At 40.8% G+C, this 20,696-nt stretch overlaps 1 protein-coding gene across 1 annotated transcript in view; it reads left to right on the forward strand.

The window, feature by feature from the left end:
• glra1 (glycine receptor, alpha 1) overlaps positions 1 to 8,560 on the forward strand; it is a 121,747-nt gene extending 113,187 nt beyond the window's left edge. The window contains exon 11 of the mRNA XM_065018339.1: positions 3,467 to 8,560. Within this exon, the coding sequence (XP_064874411.1) occupies positions 3,467 to 3,760 (294 nt within the window). The 3' untranslated portion in view covers positions 3,761 to 8,560. The remainder of the gene's footprint in view (positions 1 to 3,466) is intronic.
• The last annotated feature ends 12,136 nt before the right edge of the window (positions 8,561 to 20,696 follow it).

Consider the following 20,696-nt stretch of genomic DNA (forward strand, 5'->3'; position numbering starts at 1 on the left):
GTTATAGGAAAACAGGGAGCGAAGGACAAGGGAAGGTCGACGCACAACCTAGCCAGCATTAGACGTTTCAGACGCTGTTATAGGAAAACAGGGGAGCGAAGGACAAGGGAAGGTCGACGCACAACCTAGCCAGCATTAGACGTTTCAGACGCTGTTATAGGAAAACAGGGGAGCGAAGGACAAGGGAAGGTCGACGCACAACCTAGCCAGCATTAGACGTTTCAGACGCTGTTATAGGAAAACAGGGGAGCGAAGGACAAGGGAAGGTCGACGCACAACCTAGCCAGCATTAGACGTTTCAGACGCTGTTATAGGAAAACAGGGGAGCGAAGGACAAGGGAAGGTTGACGCACAACCTAGCCAGCATTAGACGTTTCAGACGCTGTTATAGGAAAACAGGGAGCGAAGGACAAGGGAAGGTCGACGCACAACCTAGCCAGCATTAGACGTTTCAGACGCTGTTATAGGAAAACAGGGAGCGAAGGACAAGGGAAGGTCGACGCACAACCTAGCCAGCATTAGACGTTTCAGACGCTGTTATAGGAAAACAGGGGAGCGAAGGACAAGGGAAGGTCGACGCACAACCTAGCCAGCATTAGACGTTTCAGACGCTGTTATAGGAAAACAGGGGAGCGAAGGACAAGGGAAGGTCGACGCACAACCTAGCCAGCATTAGACGTTTCAGACGCTGTTATAGGAAAACAGGGGAGCGAAGGACAAGGGAAGGTCGACGCACAACCTAGCCAGCATTAGACGTTTCAGACGCTGTTATAGGAAAACAGGGGAGCGAAGTACAAGGGAAAGTCGACGCACAACCTAGCCAGCATTAGACGTTTCAGACGCTGTTATAGGAAAACAGGGGAGCGAAGGACAAGGGAAGGTCGACGCACAACCTAGCCAGCATTAGACGTTTCAGACGCTGTTATAGGAAAACAGGGGAGCGAAGGACAAGGGAAGGTCGACGCACAACCTAGCCAGCATTAGACGTTTCAGACGCTGTTATAGGAAAACAGGGGAGCGAAGGACACGATACAAAATGAGGGAGAAAGGAGTGTGTGTGTGTGTGTGTGTGTGTGTGTGTGTGTGTGTGTGTGTGTGTGTGTGTGTGTGTGTGTGTGTGTGTGTGTGTGTGTGTGTGTGTGTGTGTGTGTGTGTGTGTGTGTTCCTCCATTCAGCCCAACACACATTAGCAGGTATAAAGACAAGGACAGAAGGAGGATATGGTGTCTACAAATGGAACCCAGAAAACTAAGGGTTGTATTTTAGCACTGCCTGTGCGCCTGTCCATTTGAATTTGCAGTGGAGGTGTTGAATGATTACATTTACATTTTTCAAACCAAGCAAAGATAGATAAGGGAGCCTGATTGTTTGTGTGTGTGATGAGGTATTGTGGAGGAAGGGATTGTGTTAGCCAGCTACCTGTAATGAAATCATTCAAGGTTTTTTCTTTATTTTTATTATTTTCTACATTGTAGTATAATAGTCTAGACATCAAAACTTTGAAATAACACATATGGAATCACGTAGTAATGAAAGAAGTGTTAAACAAATATATGTTATATTTGAGATTCTTCAAATAGCCGTCCTTTGTCTTGCTGACAGCTTTGCACACTGTTGGCATTCTCTCAACCAGCTTCACCTGTAATGCTTTTTCAACCGTCTTGAAGGAGTTCCCACATATGCTGAGCACTTGTTGGCTGTGTTTTTTCTTCGCTCTGCGGTCCGACTCATCCCAAACCATCTCAATTTGGTTGAGGTCAGGTGATTATGGAGGCCAGGTCATCTGATGCAGCACTCCATCACTCTCCTTCTTGGTCAAATAGCCCTTACACAGCCTGAAGGTGTGTTTTAGGTAATTGTCTTGTTGAAAAACAAATGATAGTCCCACTAAGCACAAACCAGATGGGATGGCATATCACTGCAGAATGATGTGGTAGCCATGCTGGTTAAGTGGGCCTTTAATTCTTAATAAATCACAGACAGTGTCACCAGCAAAGCACCCCCACACCGTCACACCTCCTCCTCCATGCTTCACGGTGGGAACCACACATGCGGAGATCATACGTTCATCACACCTCGTCTCACAAAGACATGGCGGTTGGAACCAAAATTCTACAATTTGGACTCCACAGACCAAAGGACAAACTCTAGACCAAAGGACTAATGTCCATTGCTCGTGTTTCTTGGCCCAAGCAAGTCTCTTCTTCTTAGTGGTTTCCTTTAGTAGTTATTTATTTGCAGCAATTCGACCATGAAGGCCTGATTCACACAGTCCCCTCTGAACAGTTGATGTTGAGATGTGTCTGTTACTTGAACTCTGTGAAGCATTTTTTGGGCTGCAATTTCTGAGGCTGGTAACTAATTAATTTATCCTCTGCAGCAGAGGTAACTCTGGGTCTTCCATTCCTGTGGCGGTCCTCATGAGAGCCAGTTTCATCATAGCGCTTGATGGATTTTGCGACGGCACTTGAAGGAACTTTAAAAGTTCTTGAAATGTTCCGCATTGACTGACCTTCATGCCTTTAAAGTAATGATGGATTGACGTTTCTCTTTGCTTATTTGAGCTGTTCTTGACATAATATGGACTATCTTCTGTATACCACCCCTACCTTGTCACAACACAACTGATTGGCTCAAACACATTAAGAAGGAAAGAAATTCCACAAATTAACTTTAAACAAGGCACACCTGTTAATTGAAATGCGTTTCAAGAGTGTGCAAAGCTGTCATCAAGGCAAAGGGTGGCTATTTGAAGAATCTCAAATATAACATATATTTTAAGACTTTTTTGGTTACTACATGATTCCATATGTGTTATTTCATAGTTTTGATGTCTTCACTATTATTCTAAAATGTGGAAAATAGTTTTTTTTAAATAAAGAAAAAACCCTTGAATGAGTTGGTGTTCTTTTGACTGGTAGTGTACGTACGTATGATATCGAGATAACATGTCCTTTATAATATGCTAACCTTGCCTCATAACTCTGAGTGATGACATAGCTAAACATGTGAATTGTCCACCCATGCAATCCATATTCATCACAATGCATATCAATGCTTAATGAGATAGTATGCTGTGAATCATGTTGGACTTTGACATTTAATGCTCAACATGATGTGCCTCATTATGTTCATTAATATGTCTCTGCTTTACTTAAATTCCCACTGTGATTTTTACAACCATTATATGTCATTTCAAATTACGAAGTCTGTTTAGAGCCTTTTCCTTGAATGTCCACTATGATTTAAGTCTGTTAAGAGCCTTTTCCTTGAAGGTCCACTATATTTTAAGTCTGATAAGAGCCTTTTCCTTGAAGGTCCACTATGATTATCAAAGTCATATGTTATTAAAACATAAGGAGTGGGCCTTTAAGAGATACTGTATACAAAGAGAGAGCAGGCATGGATATCAAATGTGTAATGTGTTTTTTGATTCCTAACAGAATGAATATTTGTCTGTGTACAGGAGGATGAGGGCGGTGAGGGCCGGTTCAGCTTCACCGCCTATGGCATGGGCCCTGCTTGCCTGCAGGCCAAAGACGGCATGGCCATCAAAGGGAACAACAACAACGCCCCGACAGCCACCGCCGGCCCTCAGGAGAAAACGGTGGAAGAGATGCGCAAGCTCTTCATCGGCCGCGCGAAGAGGATCGACACGGTCTCTCGCGTGGCTTTCCCGCTAGTCTTCCTCATTTTTAATATTTTCTACTGGCTCGTATACAAGATCATCCGAAGCACGGATGTACACCAGATGACGTAAGCAAGGGAAGAGAGAGAGTTCAATACCACACCATCCTGCTCCCAAACCCAATACTCCTCGCTCTTCACTTGCTCACTTGCTTTTGGTGGCTATCGCTTATCAATATTTGTTATTTTCTTTTCTTTCCCTCCCTCTTTTCTCCCTAATAATCCGGACCAGTGCAATAGCAATGCAGTAAAATGCATGATATATGAATGTGGCAATATATTTACAAAACGATAAATCAGTAAATATTACGACTTTTACCGATACATTCAAGAGCTTTGGAATTTTTGATAACTGAGAATTAAAAAAAAAAAAAGAGCGAGAGATTCTCTTCTAAGAAGTGTCGAAGAAGACAAAATACTGCATTATAAAGAAGGAGAATTTGGTGAAACATACAGCACTGTAATATAGTATATATCTATCATACATTTTTTTAAAAACGGTTATTTCTTCGAAAGGCAGGCGTCTGGATGGAACACGAGGGATGGATTTTTAAAAGGATTCTAAGATTGTTCTAAGATGATTTAGTGATTCCATGAATGAAGTGATGCAAGGATCATATGTCCTATATATCTCAATTAGCTTCGATGTGTGTGGCAAGCACTTGTCAAACGCTCCCTGAGCCCTCAACAGAAACTGAGATGTGGTTGATGCTACTATCAACTAAATGAAGGAAACTTGATGAGTCAAAATAATATTCTATTGTTTCTAACCGCTGTGGTCAACGTGTTCCTCTGTCGGCCCTTAACTTTATTTCTTAATTGCATATCGTTTTTTAATTAACGTGCTCAGTATACATTATGATGCTGTAATCAGCTCAAGCTCTTCTTGGGAACTCTAAAGTCGAATTCTAAAGGGACATTTGCCATCATTCACATATCGTCATTGTTGCATTTCTTAATTTATTTATGCATGTGCTATTTTAAGGATTTGGTACTTCAATCAAAATATGATTAATTAAGAGTAAATGTAGAGAGGAAAAGCATTACAAAAATCCTGATTCCTCCTACTCATTTCATTGAAGCTATACTGTTAACATTTGTTTAGTTATTTTCGTAAGCTCATTGTTTATTGCCCAGGTACAGTAAGATACCCGGCAGGTCGATGGAGGAAAAATGTAGTGAGTTAAGATTTAAGAAAACACCTACTGTACCTTAACAATTATTACCATTGATACATATACCCACATTAATAATGTAGCTTTAAAAAAAAGTGTTATTATAATCATTTTCAAAATATGCCTAAAGATATTCACTCAAAATCATGGAAAAACGTTTGCTACTTTAACAGCAATGATTAACACCATGTTCTCATTGGTGTACCATACAGTACATTTTATAGTTCACACAACTACAGCATTCTGTGTCACTGATTCATTTATTCAAGAGGCTTGATTTAAGATACTGAAATCCATTACTTCTCACCAAGCTTTTCTATGCAATAATTAATATATGCAATTATTTTTTTATTAGCTTTACCATTTACAAAACATTATCATGAATCGGTTTGAACTTGTGTGACATCAAGGCTTTTAATCTCAGATATTACAAATCACAGTGCTCATATTTCCAATGGTGGACACATACATACATACATACATACATACATACATACATACATACATACATACATACATACATACATACATACATACATACATACATACATACGTACATACATACATACACACACAAGGCCTTCATATCTACATCCCCAAGCATAATGTAAACTATTCACCCTCCTCCTAGGCCCATGATTCTAAACACATTCACATTCAATTACAAGCAGGCCAAGCTACAGTGGCTTTTCATATTGCATATTTAAGACTCTCTGCTCTCTGTAGCCCCACCTCTGGGACATTGTTTAGCTAGCCTAAAGTGCTGTCACCAAGCCCCAGAAATAAAGACTACACTACTGCTACCACAGGAAGTATGGCCTGCGAAACATTGTCATGGATGGGAGACTCGGACACAGTGGAAATAAACACTTGTCGAGTGAGTTTTTTACATTTAACTTCATTGCCAAATGTTATTTTCCTTTATTTTATTCCAAACCAAATAAGTATTTTGCTAACCTATGATCATTGCCTTCCTGGTTCGGTTTTGAATATGACGACATAAGGGGAAAGATGCCAGAACACCTTTGCAAACAATATTATGCACTGGTTCAGGATATTGTTTACGTTTTGTTGTCGTAACTTAAATTGATTCAGTTCTTTCCATTGACTTCCCAGTGTGTGGATAAAGTGCTTCCATTTATTTTTGTGGTAATATGATGCTATTCAATTAACAATATTATATATTTTGATATGAAACTTTCTCTGCTTCTTCATCCCTGTTTTCTTCTTCTTCTGGAAAAGTGTAATCCATTACTTTTTTAACAGGTCATAGATTTTCGAATGTGTTAATGATAGTTTGAGGTGGTTTGATGTTTAAGGCTTGATGAACTTGCACAAGAGATTAAGAACCATATTTAAAATTTCGGTCAACTATTTCTTAAAATGTATATTATCTTCCATGTAATTCAGTTGAGGCAGTATTTGTCAAAAACGTATTGATGTGTGTTTTCACAGACACGGTCGATGGGGTAAATTGATTTGAAGGGCTATTCTTTTTCTATTAGTTTTATTTTATCCCAGCAAATTAACTTTCAACATGTATAACATTATGCTTTACCCAAAACTATGCATTTATAAAAGTTCATTGCTTAAAGGGGGTTAAAACGTATTGGTTAAAATATCAGCACAGTAATCATATGTTTTGAAAGTGACAAAAGATTTGATAGATATTCGTTTGGCCACAATATTTCAGCACAGATTTTGACCATGAATCTTTCCTCAGTTTTGACTTCCTCAGACAAAACTATCCATTAAATAAGATGTTATCCAATGTTGAATATGCAACAAACTAGGAACTAATCATATCATGTACCTCCACTCAACCACCATGATATTCACTCATCCATTCAATACTTATGGATTGAACTCTATGCCCTGACCATGTGAAGGATCACTGCACTTGGGACAATGCTATATAGATTTATTGTAACCAATTGCTTATTAAGGTGCATTATTACTAGCGCCCTGTCCAGGGTGTGTACTTGTACATCAAGCTGCCTCATGCTACAGAAACAGGAGATAGGCTCCAGGGTTGGGGTCAATTCCAATTTAAATTGAATTTTAATTCAATTGAGGATTGTCCTGGAATTTGAATTGAATACATGGGACATGAATAGGAAGAAGGAATTGAATTGGAATTGAATTTCTGGAATTTACCCTGACCCTGATAGGCTCCTGCCCTACGGGACAAGGGGCAGGGGCTCGGACAAGGCTTACTTTGTTTATTATGTTATTCAAGATGGAAATGACACTTACTGCTCTGAATAGACAACGTCAACAAGGTCTAACGTATTCTAGAACACTGACACATTCTACAACAAGAATTGTATGTTTAACTTAATTACTCAGCAATTCAATGTTCAAAGTATGGAAGTGGTAGGAATGTTCACTGATGGGGAAAACTCCATTGAACAGATAGGACTTCCTCCCCTTCATATCAACCTGATCTAGAACAGATAGGACTTCCTCCCCTTCATATCAACCTGACCTAGAACAGATAGGACTTCCTCCCCTTCATATCAACCTGACCTAGAACAGATAGGACTTCCTCCCCTTCATATCAACCTGACCTAGAACAGATAGGACTTCCTCCCCTTCATATCAACCTGATCTAGAACAGATAGGACTTCCTCCCCTTCATATCAACCTGATCTAGAACAGATAGGACTTCCTCCCCTTCATATCAACCTGACCTAGAACAGATAGGACTTCCTCCCCTTCATATCAACCTGACCTAGAACAGATAGGACTTCCTCCCCTTCATATCAACCTGACCTAGAACAGATAGGACTTCCTCCCCTTCATATCAACCTGACCTAGAACAGATAGGACTTCCTCCCCTTCATATCAACCTGACCTAGAACAGATAGGACTTCCTCCCCTTCATATCAACCTGACCTAGAACAGATAGGACTTCCTCCCCTTCATATCAACCTGACCTAGAACAGATAGGACTTCCTCCCCTTCATATCAACCTGACCTAGAACAGATAGGACTTCCTCCCCTTCATATCAACCTGACCTAGAACAGATAGGACTTCCTCCCCTTCATATCAACCTGACCTATCATAATGTCAAATATTATTGACAATGAAGGAAGTTCATATAATATTTGGCATATAGGACAGAGCAATATGAACATTTTAAAAGTATGTAATTCAACTAGCATGTTATGATTTGTTAGTAATTGCAACAGTTGTTTGGTTCTGTTTATTGTATTTTTGATATATCAGATGCCCTGGTTGTGGTGATGCACTCACCACCCAGTGATAGAGATGGACACAAATAACCAGTCATGAACTGAACTGTACACAAAAATTGAAACTTTTTTTATTTAGGTATTTCTATTATTTTTTAGCACAAGTTGGAATGGCCTTAATTTAGTTTTACTTGCTTAAATATTGTGTATTGGCACAAAGTGCACATCTTAATTTGCTAATTACAGTTATGATAATAATCCAAGAGTGCACTTCAGAAGAAGGAAAAAAGTTCAGCAAATCCTTTTTATTTTTCATTAAAATGTGAAAACACTGAATATTTTGCATGAATATAATTACAATGGCAGATATTTTTGGCTTGTACAAAAATGTGAGCAATTTGAAGAAAAAAGGAATGTACAATTTCTGCTGTAAATGTATATAACTAAATATTTATTGAAATATGTCATTATAAGTAATTCTAATTACAATTAAAGGTTTTCTGAACAAAAATGTGTCCCTTTTTTTTGTCAAGAGTTATTATTAAACTATTACTTCCTGTTTCCCAGCTCAAAGATCTGTTACCCAGCTCAAAGATCTGTTACCCAGCTCAAAGATCTGTTACCCAGGTCAAAGATCTGTTACCCAGCTCAAAGATCTGTTACCCAGCTCAAAGATCTGTTACCCAGGTCAAAGATCTGTTACCCAGCTCAAAGATCTGTTACCCAGCTCAAAGATCTGTTACCCAGCTCAAAGATCTGTTACCCAGCTCAAAGATCTGTTACCCAGCTCAAAGATCTGTTACCCAGCTCAAAGATCTGTTACCCAGCTCAAAGATCTGTTACCCAGCTCAAAGATCTGTTACCCAGCTCAAAGATCTGTTACCCAGCTCAAAGATCTGTTACCCAGCTCAAAGATCTGTTACCCAGGTGAAAGATCTGTTACCCAGCTCAAAGATCTGTTTCCCAGCTCAAAGATCTGTTACCCAGCTCAAAGATCTGTTACCCAGCTCAAAGATCTGTTACCCAGCTCAAAGATCTGTTACCCAGCTCAAAGATCTGTTACCCAGGTCAAAGATCTGTTACCCAGCTCAAAGATCTGTTACCCAGCTCAAAGATCTGTTACCCAGCTCAAAGATCTGTTTCCCAGCTCAAAGATCTGTTACCCAGCTCAAAGATCTGTTACCCAGCTCAAATATCTGTTACCCAGCTCAAAGATCTGTTACCCAGCTCAAAGATCTGTTACCCAGCTCAAAGATCTGTTACCCAGCTCAAAGATCTGTTACCCAGCTCAAAGATCTGTTACCCAGCTCAAAGATCTGTTACCCAGCTCAAAGATCTGTTACCCAGCTCAAAGATCTGTTACCCAGCTCAAAGATCTGTTACCCAGGTCAAAGATCTGTTACCCAGCTCAAAGATCTGTTACCCAGCTCAAAGATCTGTTACCCAGCTCAAAGATCTGTTACCCAGCTCAAAGATCTGTTACCCAGCTCAAAGATCTGTTACCCAGCTCAAAGATCTGTTACCCAGCTCAAAGATCTGTTACCCAGGTCAAAGATCTGTTACCCAGCTCAAAGATCTGTTACCCAGCTCAAAGATCTGTTACCCAGGTCAAAGATCTGTTACCCAGCTCAAAGATATGTTACCCAGCTCAAAGATCTGTTACCCAGGTCAAAGATCTGTTACTGTTACAGCTCAAAGATCTGTTACCCAGCTCAAAGATCTGTTACCCAGGTCAAAGATCTGTTACCCAGCTCAAAGATCTGTTACCCAGCTCAAAGATCTGTTACCCAGGTCAAAGATCTGTTACCCAGCTCAAAGATCTGTTACCCAGCTCAAAGATCTGTTACCCAGCTCAAAGATCTGTTACCCAGCTCAAAGATCTGTTACCCAGCTCAAAGATCTGTTACCCAGCTCAAAGATCTGTTACCCAGCTCAAAGATCTGTTACCCAGCTCAAAGATCTGTTACCCAGCTCAAAGATCTGTTACCCAGCTCAAAGATCTGTTACCCAGCTCAAAGATCTGTTACCCAGCTCAAAGATCTGTTACCCAGCTCAAAGATCTGTTACCCAGCTCAAAGATCTGTTACCCAGCTCAAAGATCTGTTACCCAGCTCAAAGATCTGTTACCCAGCTCAAAGATCTGTTACCCAGCTCAAAGATCTGTTACCCAGCTCAAAGATCTGTTACCCAGCTCAAAGATCTGTTACCCAGCTCAAAGATCTGTTACCCAGCTCAAAGATCTGTTACCCAGCTCAAAGATCTGTTACCCAGCTCAAAGATCTGTTACCCAGCTCAAAGATCTGTTACCCAGCTCAAAGATCTGTTACCCAGCTCAAAGATCTGTTACCCAGCTCAAAGATCTGTTACCCAGCTCAAAGATCTGTTACCCAGGTCAAAGATCTGTTACCCAGCTGAAAGATCTGTTACCCAGCTCAAAGATCTGTTACCCAGGTGAAAGATCTGTTACCCAGGTCAAAGATCTGTTACCCAGCTCAAAGATCTGTTACCCAGCTCAAAGATCTGTTACCCAGGTCAAAGATCTGTTACCCAGCTCAAAGATCTGTTACCCAGCTCAAAGATCTGTTACCCAGGTCAAAGATCTGTTACCCAGCTCAAAGATCTGTTACCCAGCTCAAAGATCTGTTTCCCAGCTCAAAGATCTGTTACCCAGCTCAAAGATCTGTTACCCAGCTCAAAGATCTGTTACCCAGCTCAAAGATCTGTTACCCAGGTCAAAGATCTGTTACCCAGCTCAAAGATCTGTTACCCAGCTCAAAGATCTGTTACCCAGCTCAAAGATCTGTTACCCAGCTCAAAGATCTGTTACCCAGCTCAAAGATATGTTACCCAGCTCAAAGATCTGTTACCCAGCTCAAAGATATGTTACCCAGCTCAAAGATCTGTTACCCAGCTCAAAGATCTGTTACCCAGCTCAAAGATCTGTTACCCAGCTCAAAGATCTGTTACCCAGGTCAAAGATCTGTTACCCAGCTCAAAGATCTGTTACCCAGCTCAAAGATCTGTTACCCAGCTCAAAGATCTGTTACCCAGCTCAAAGATCTGTTACCCAGCTCAAAGATCTGTTACCCAGCTCAAAGATCTGTTACCCAGCTCAAAGATCGGTTACCCAGCTCAAAGATCTGTTACCCAGCTCAAAGATCTGTTACCCAGCTCAAAGATCTGTTACCCAGCTCAAAGATCTGTTACCCAGCTCAAAGATCTGTTACCCAGGTCAAAGATCTGTTACCCAGCTGAAAGATCTGTTACCCAGCTCAAAGATCTGTTACCCAGGTGAAAGATCTGTTACCCAGGGGAAAGATCTGTTACCCAGGTGAAAGATCTGTTACCCAGGTCAAAGATCTGTTACCCAGGTCAAAGATCTGTTACCCAGGGGAAAGATCTGTTACCCAGGTGAAAGATCTGTTACCCAGGTCAAAGATATGTTACCCAGGGGAAAGATCTGTTACCCAGGTGAAAGATCTGTTACCCAGCTCAAAGATCTGTTACCCAGGTGAAAGATCTGTTACCCAGGTGAAAGATCTGTTACCCAGCTCAAAGATCTGTTACCCAGCTCAAAGATCTGTTACCCAGGTGAAAGATCTGTTACCCAGCTCAAAGATCTGTTACCCAGGTGAAAGATCTGTTACCCAGGTGAAAGATCTGTTACACAGGTGAAGGATCTGTTACCCAGGTGAAAGATCTGTTACCCAGGTGAAAGATCTGTTACCCAGGTGAAAGATATGTTACCCAGGTGAAAGGTCTGTTACCCAGGTGAAAGATCTGTTACCCAGGTGAAAGATCTGTTACCCAGGTGAAAGATCTGTTACCCAGGTCAAAGATCTGTTACCCAGGTGAAAGATCTGTTACCCAGCTCAAAGATCTGTTACCCAGGTGAAAGATCTGTTACCCAGGTGAAAGATCTGTTACCCAGCTCAAAGATCTGTTACCCAGGTGAAAGATCTGTTACCCAGGTCAAAGATCTGTTACCCAGGTCAAATATCTGTTACCCAGCTCAAAGATCTGTTACCCAGGTGAAAGGTCTGTTACCCAGGTGAAAGATCTGTTACCCAGGTGAAAGATCTGTTACCCAGCTCAAAGCTCTGTTACCCAGGTGAAAGATCTGTTACCCAGGTGAAAGATCTGTTACCCAGGTGAAAGATATGTTACCCAGGTGAAAGATCTGTTACCCAGCTCAAAGATCTGTTACCCAGGTGAAAGATCTGTTACCCAGGTGAAAGATCTGTTACCCAGCTCAAAGATCTGTTACCCAGGTGAAAGATCTGTTACCCAGGGGAAAGATCTGTTACCCAGGTGAAAGATCTGTTACCCAGCTCAAAGATCTGTTACCCAGGTGAAAGATCTGTTACCCAGGGGAAAGATCTGTTACCCAGGTGAAAGATCTGTTACCCAGGTCAAAGATCTGTTACCCAGGTCAAAGATCTGTTACCCAGGGGAAAGATCTGTTACCCAGGTGAAAGATCTGTTACCCAGGTCAAAGATATGTTACCCAGGGGAAAGATATGTTACCCAGGTGAAAGATCTGTTACCCAGCTCAAAGATCTGTTACCCAGGTGAAAGATCTGTTACCCAGGTGAAAGATCTGTTACCCAGCTCAAAGATCTGTTACCCAGCTCAAAGATCTGTTACCCAGGGGAAAGATCTGTTACCCAGGTGAAAGATCTGTTACCCAGGTCAAAGATCTGTTACCCAGGTCAAAGATCTGTTACCCAGGGGAAAGATCTGTTACCCAGGTGAAAGATCTGTTACCCAGGGGAAAGATCTGTTACCCAGCTCAAAGATCTGTTACCCAGGGGAAAGATCTGTTACCCAGCTCAAAGATCTGTTACCCAGCTCAAAGATCTGTTACCCAGGTGAAAGATCTGTTACCCAGCTCAAAGATCTGTTACCCAGGTGAAAGATCTGTTACCCAGGTGAAAGATCTGTTACACAGGTGAAGGATCTGTTACCCAGGTGAAAGATCTGTTACCCAGGTGAAAGATCTGTTACCCAGGTGAAAGATATGTTACCCAGGTGAAAGGTCTGTTACCCAGGTGAAAGATCTGTTACCCAGGTGAAAGATCTGTTACCCAGGTGAAAGATCTGTTACCCAGGTCAAAGATCTGTTACCCAGGTGAAAGATCTGTTACCCAGCTCAAAGATCTGTTACCCAGGTGAAAGATCTGTTACCCAGGTGAAAGATCTGTTACCCAGCTCAAAGATCTGTTACCCAGGTGAAAGATCTGTTACCCAGGTCAAAGATCTGTTACCCAGGTCAAATATCTGTTACCCAGGTGAAAGATCTGTTACCCAGGTGAAAGGTCTGTTATCCAGGTGAAAGATCTGTTACCCAGGTGAAAGATCTGTTACCCAGCTCAAAGCTCTGTTACCCAGGTGAAAGATCTGTTACCCAGGTGAAAGATCTGTTACCCAGGTGAAAGATATGTTACCCAGGTGAAAGATATGTTACCCAGGTGAAAGATCTGTTACCCAGGTGAAAGATCTGTTACCCAGGTGAAAGATCTGTTACCCAGGTCAAAGATATGTTACCCAGGTGAAAGATCTGTTACCCAGGTGAAAGATCTGTTACCCAGGTCAAAGATCTGTTACCCAGGTCAAGGATCTGTTGCCCAGGTCAAAGATCTGTTACCCAGGTCAAGGATCTGTTACCCAACTCAAAGATCTGTTACCAAATCAAATCAACATTCATTGAACACATACACATGGTTAGCAGATGTTATTGCGAGTGTAACGAAATTCTTGTGTTTCTAGTTCCGACAGTGCAGCAGTACCTAACAAGTAATCAAAACAATGTCCACAACGACAACCTAACACACACAAATTTAAGTAAAGGAATGAAATAAGAATATATACATATAAATATATGGATTATATATATTTTTTTCCCAGATCAAGGATCTGTGTATAATCATACCAATTAAATCACATCCGTAGGTTGTTGTGATATTGCTAACTAGCAAAAAGCCCTTGAGGAGAGAAACATCTCTCTCTCTCCGCTGAATGATTGAATGGGGCTTTTAATCTAATTGACTTTCAAACACATGTTACATAAATGTTCTGCATTTTAGAAAATTAAATACAAATTGAAATTGTAAGTATTACCCTTTTGTAAGGTCACATTGTTAAGATCCTGTGGCCTAAAGGTAAATTCACACTCTACGGAGACGGAAGGTACAGAGCGTAGTGTTGCATTGTCACAAAATAACACGGCTCCTTGTAATACACTCTGGCGTTAGACTTCCTTTTTCAGTTTAACCGAAAATTGAGACTCCCGGTATCATTCCTTCCGCAGCCAGTGGGGGCATTGTTGGGGCATTGTGGAGGCATGTTGGGGCATTGTTGACGCTTAGTTACTTGGATCTGATCTATAGGCTACATAAGCTATTCAACAATGCAGCCTATTTTTTCATTGATATCAAAATATAATCTCAGCGACTGTTCAAACAGTAAAACGAATAACAAGAATCCACTCAAATAGGTACAGTGGGGCAAATAAGTATTTAGTCAGCCACCAATTGTGCAAGTTCTCCCACTTAAAATGATGAGAGAGGCCTGTAATTCTCATCATAGGTACACTTCAACTATGACAGACAAAATGAGAAGAAAAAAATCCAGAAAATCACATTGTAGGCTTTTTAATGAATGTATTTGCAAATTATGATGGAAAATAAGTATTTGGTCAATAACAAAAGTTTATGTCAATACTTTGTTATATACCCTTTGTTGGCAATGACAGAGGTCAAACGTTTTCTGTAAGTCTTCACAAGTTTTTCACACACTGTTGCTGGTATTTTGGCATTCTAGTGACTCCTTGTGGCGGGCTGGGTGCCCGCAAGCTGACCCTGGTTGCCAGTTGTATGGTGTCTCCTCTGACACATTGGTGTTGTCTGTCTTGGCAGGGTTGTGTTTTGGAGGACGCATGGTTCTCGACCTTCGCTTCTCCCGAGTCCGTACTGGAGTTGCAGCGATGGGACAAGACTGTAACTACCAATTGGATATCGTGAAAAAGGACTAAATGTTTTTTTTTAAATACATTTTAAAGCACTTTGGCTGACAAGTTGCCCAATTCTTATTTTTTTATATTTTTTTACCAATCAGATCAGCTCTGAAAAAGATCAGGTGTTAAAAGATCTGATGTGATTGGTCAAAAGACCAATTTGTGGAAAAAAAGATCAGAATTAGGCTGCCTGTCTTAAAGCAGTCTATAAACAGGTTCCCATAAAACCATTTCATGCAGATGAATTAACTGATGCATTAAAAAAAAGTCATAACTGGGTTGATGGAAACCGGATCTGCCAGTAAAGTTGTATTATTATTATTTTATACCTTTATTTAACCAGGAAAAGCCCATTGAGACCCAGAGTCTCTTTTTCAAGGGAGACCTGGCCAAGTAGGCAGCAACAATCAATACGTTACAGAATTAAAACATAAAACAATACAACAACATGATCCAGATTAAAACAAGCATTAACACTCCTCTGTAACAGAGTCTCCCATCAATATTTTAAATCCATTCATTGGCAACAACATATCTAGATGAAGCATGGATTGTAGACTATTCCATTCAGTAGCACTAACACATCTAGATGAAGCATGGATTGTAGACTATTCCATGCGTCTGGGGCACAAGAAGAGAAGGCAGTCTTGCCAAATATTGTAAATGTCCTGGGGACTTTAAGTAGCAACCACCTAGCAGACCAGGTATGGTATCTGCTGGTGGTGCAGGAGACCAGACTACAGAGGTAAAGAGGGAGTTTACCCAAAAGGGCTTTGTAGATGAACACATACAAATGTATCTTTCTGCGCATATAAAGTGAGGTCCAACCTACCATTTGGTACAATGTGCAATGGTGGGTGAGTGACTTGGCATTTGTAATAAAGCGCAAGGATGCATGATAAACAGAGTCCAGTCTCTAAGGCGGAAGAGGCTGCATGATAAACAGAGTCCAGTCTCTAAGACAGAAGAGGCTGCATGATAAACAGATTCCAGTCTCTAAGACGGAAGAGGCTGCATGATAAACAGAGTCCAGTCTCTAAGACGGAAGAGGCTGCATGATAAACAGAGTCCAGTCTCTGTTAGACAGAGGAGGCAGCATGTATATACAACAAGTCACCATAATCAATTACAGAGGGAAAAGTGGCCTGAACAAAGCTTCTTTCTAGCCATAAGCAGGAAGCAAGCCATGTTACGAAAATAAAAACCAAATTTCAATTTAAGCTTTGTCACAAGATTATCAACATGAACTTTAAAGGACAACTTGTCATCCAACCAGATACCTAGTTATTTGTAGGATGACACCTTTTCAATGGCTAAGCCACCAGAAGTGACAATGCTAACCTTCTCTGGCAGAGTTCTAGCTCTGATAAAGGTCATGAATGTAGTTTTTTTTGTACTTTCAAGACCAGTTTGAGACCATAAAGGGAGGCCTGCAGTGACTGAAAAGCAGTCTGGAGCTCTTCAACAGCCTTAACCAGAGAAGGAGCACATGAATATATAACTGCATCATCTGCATATAGATGTAACTTTGCTGGTTGCATCCAATTTCCCAAATCATTGACAAACATTGAGAACAACACAGGAGCTAAAATGGAACCCTGGGGCACACCTCTATTAATCTCTAGAAAGCTAGACTTGAGATTGTCAGTATATAACACATTGTGTTCTGTCAGAAATATAGTTCCTAAACCAATTTACTGCTCCTTCACTGAGACCAATGTTTCTGAGTCTAGCTAGCAACAATTAATGGTCAACTGAATCAAATGCCTTTGATGAATCCACAAACAGAGCAGCACAATGTTGCTTTTTATCAAGTGCATTAATGATGTTGTTTGCTACGGCCATAGCTGCAGGTGTGGTGCTGTGCCCCGATCTAAAGCCAGACTGAACCCCACTCAGTATGTTATTTTCCATTAAGACGTTTTTTAAACTGTGAGTTCACTAGGGATTCATAGACTTTGGCCAGGATAGGGAGTTTAGAGATGGGACCATAGTTATTAGCATCTGAGGGATCTCCACCCTTTAGTAGTGGGAGGACATAAACTGATTTACAAATGCTGGGTATGAAATTGGTCAAGAGACTCAAGTTGAAAATGTGTGCCACAGGTTCAGTAATAATACCAGCTGCTATCTTTAAGAGGTAGGGGGTCCGGGTTGTCTGGACCTGCAGACGTTTTAGTGTCTATTGCCTTTAGTTCTTTATAGAACTCAGTATAAGAAACAGGCTCAAAGTTCAAATGTTTCACGCGAGGGCCTATATTATAGTTTACTGTAACAGAGCTAACTTTAGAGGCCTGAGCTCCACCATTATCAAAAACTGAACCAGCAGATATGAAGTGCTTGTTAAAAACCCTGACAATATGATCTTTATCCTTCTCTTCATTAGAATCCATCATTAAATGGCCAGGAAGGCCAGAGGATAGATTAGAATCTGACACTGATTTGATTAGCTTCTAGAACTTGGTAGGGTTGTTTAGGTTCTATGACTGTATTTAAACTGTCATCTGATTTGATTAGCTTCTAGAACTTGGTAGGGTTGTTTAGGTTCTATGACTGTATTTAAACTGTCATCTGATTTGATTAGCTTCTAGAACTTGGTAGGGTTGTTTAGGTTCTATGACTGTATTTAAACTGTCATCTGATTTGATTAGCTTCTAGAACTTGGTAGGGTTGTTTAGGTTCTATGACTGTATTTAAACTGTCATCTGATTTGATTAGCTTCTAGAACTTGGTAGGGTTGTTTAGATTCTATGACTGTATTTAAACTGTCATCTGATTTGATTAGCTTCTAGAACTTGGTAGGGTTGTTTAGGTTCTATGACTGTATTGAAACTGTCATCTGATTTGATTAGCTTCTAGAACTTGGTAGGGTTGTTTAGGTTCTATGACTGTATTTAAACTGTCATCTTATTTGGACTTCCTGATCAATCCTGTGTGTTTATTTGTTTCTTATCGCTCTGAAGGAGGCCCAGTCAACAGGAGCATTTGTGTGTCTAGTTTAATTGCTGACAGACAATTTGTTCGTTGGACATGGTGGGATCTTTTTGTGTTGGTAAAATGAATTATGCGAGACATAGTGGTTGAAACGCCTTTATGCGCAAGTATTGATTTAATAACCATCATATTGAAGTAAACTTGGAGTCACGCGATGATATGTGTTTGGTCCGTGCAGTTTATTAGGCTACAGATTAAATCCATTATCATGAACTTCACAGGGTGGTGAAAGTGCACATGATGAGCTTGATGCTCCTTTCCAATAAATATCTTATTCTGGTGACATGATGATGCTTGGCTGCTGTTTGACAAATAAAACAAATATCGCTCTTATCCAGAATAATTTCAAAATGCAGGTAGCCTACCAGCACTGTATCTGCCAGCTGTTGGCTAGAAAGCATGTGTGAAGACCAGAGTGGGCACGTTTGTGACAAAACCATCAGTAGAGTTGAAAATGCGATGGAAACCCATTTAACTTTGCATGTTTTTTCATTCAGTACAATGTCAATTAACCACAAAAGGTATGTTTTATGTGCACGACGTCTTCACCCACAGCCTTTTAATCCGCAATGAGTCCGTTTGATGGAAACACATCTCTGGTGGGGAAAATGCGGGTATTGTTTTATGCAGATTTTTGAATATTTGCATGTAAATCTGTCGTAAATTGAATGGAAACCTAGTTTATGACACTTCATTAAAACAACTAAAGGATATGTCCCAAATGACACCCTATGCCCTACATAGCGCAGCATTTTTGACCAGTTCTGTTCGAAAGTAGCGCACTACATCTCCCTCATCTCTTGAGTTATGATGTAGAAAATCTCCTGGTACACAGTGACTGACTGAACTTCCTCCTCTTAAATACACAATATACAGGTTTCCATTGACCCAGGATTAATCGACAAAAGCAATGTGCAAAAATAAGCATTGCGATATGTGTAATAAAACGCAAAGATATAGAATACATTTTCTAAAGATCAAGACACATTTAGTCTCTGTTTCGACAGCGGTGCATTTTTCTTTTGTCGAACTTTATTTATTGCGACACGTGACGCAAACTATGATCGCTAAATCATTTTGATGGTACACGTTGCACGTGATGTCATCACATAACTATAAAGCGCTACTTCACATTTGATTCTAAATGCCTGAACTTCCTCCTCTGTAACGTGATATTTTTAGCTATTGGATGACGATGACCCAATAAAGGACTGGGTTCCATCATGACGTTTGCGCTCTAAATGGTACCCTATTTCCTAATAAAGTGCACTACTTACACCACAGGGCTATGGTCAAAAGTAGTGCACTATATAGGGAATCGCGTTGGCTCCTCTGCCCTTGTTCTGGTGGTGGTGTACGTAACAACTCACTCCCCCTCTCCCAGTCCACCCGGTCCCTTGGATGGCCCTGCAGTAAGTAGCAGGATACTACAGTGGGACTTACTGGAATGACATTACAGCTGACACTGAAAACCACCCCCAGGGCCCGAAGCCAGTGAAACATGAAGGCTTTGACAGAAATGTGTTTCTCAGTGTATGAAATAAGAGCATTTGGCCTCCCTCTCTGGTTCAGGCAAAATATAGCACTTTTTGGCATTATGGTGATAGTTATGTTGTTTTACACAGACATTAGTTTCTCAGTGTTTAAAATCAGAGAATTTGCATTAGTTTGTGACCCTGCTCTCTATTTCACACTGAGAAACAAGCTCTGTTTTTGTTATGTTGGTGGTGATGACTAAAACCTTGGTGGTTTCACCACATGATAACGAAGACCTTGACATTTCTTCACACGCCAGGATGTGAATGTTAATAGATTCAAACAGTCTTAATGAGAGACCCGATCACCTCCAACGTGTTGGTGTCTGTGTGTGTGTGTGTCTGTGTGCTTAAGTGCCTGTGTTGCATTCCTGTGTGTGTGTGTGTGTGTGTGTGTGTGTTCATTCCAGGGCTCCTCAGGCTATAGGCCCCTCTCTCTGGGTGAAACTGTGGTTGTATCCCTAATGGCACTCTGTTCTAAAAGTAGTGCACTATGTAGGGAATAGGGTTTCACTATGTAGGGTTTCACTATGTAGGGTTTCACTATGTAGGGAACAGGGTTTCACTATGTAGGGTTTCACTATGTAGGGAACAGGGTTTCACTATGTAGGGTTTCACTATGTAGGGAATAGGGTTTCACTATGTAGGGTTTCACTATGTAGGGAATAGGGATTCACTATGTAGGGTTTCACTATGTAGGGAATAGGGTTTCACTATGTAGGGTTTCACTATGTAGGGAATAGGGTTTCACTATGTAGGGTTTCACTATGTAGGGAATAGGGTTTCACTATGTAGGGAATAGGGTTTCACTATGTAGGGAATAGGGTTTCACTATGTAGGGTTTCACTATGTAGGGAATAGGGTTTCACTATGTAGGGAATAGGGTTTCACTATGTAGGGAATAGGGTTTCACTATGTAGGGTTTCACTATGTAGGGAACAGGGTTTCACTATGTAGGGAACAGGGTTTCACTATGTAGGGAATAGGGTTTCACTATGTAGGGAATAGGGTTTCACTATGTAGGGAATAGGGATTCACTATGTAGGGAATAGGGTTTCACTATATAGGGTTTCACTATGTAGGGAACAGGGT

The sequence above is a fragment of the Oncorhynchus nerka genome, linkage group LG5 (assembly GCF_034236695.1).
Source record: "Oncorhynchus nerka isolate Pitt River linkage group LG5, Oner_Uvic_2.0, whole genome shotgun sequence".
Classification (NCBI taxonomy): domain Eukaryota; kingdom Metazoa; phylum Chordata; class Actinopteri; order Salmoniformes; family Salmonidae; genus Oncorhynchus; species Oncorhynchus nerka.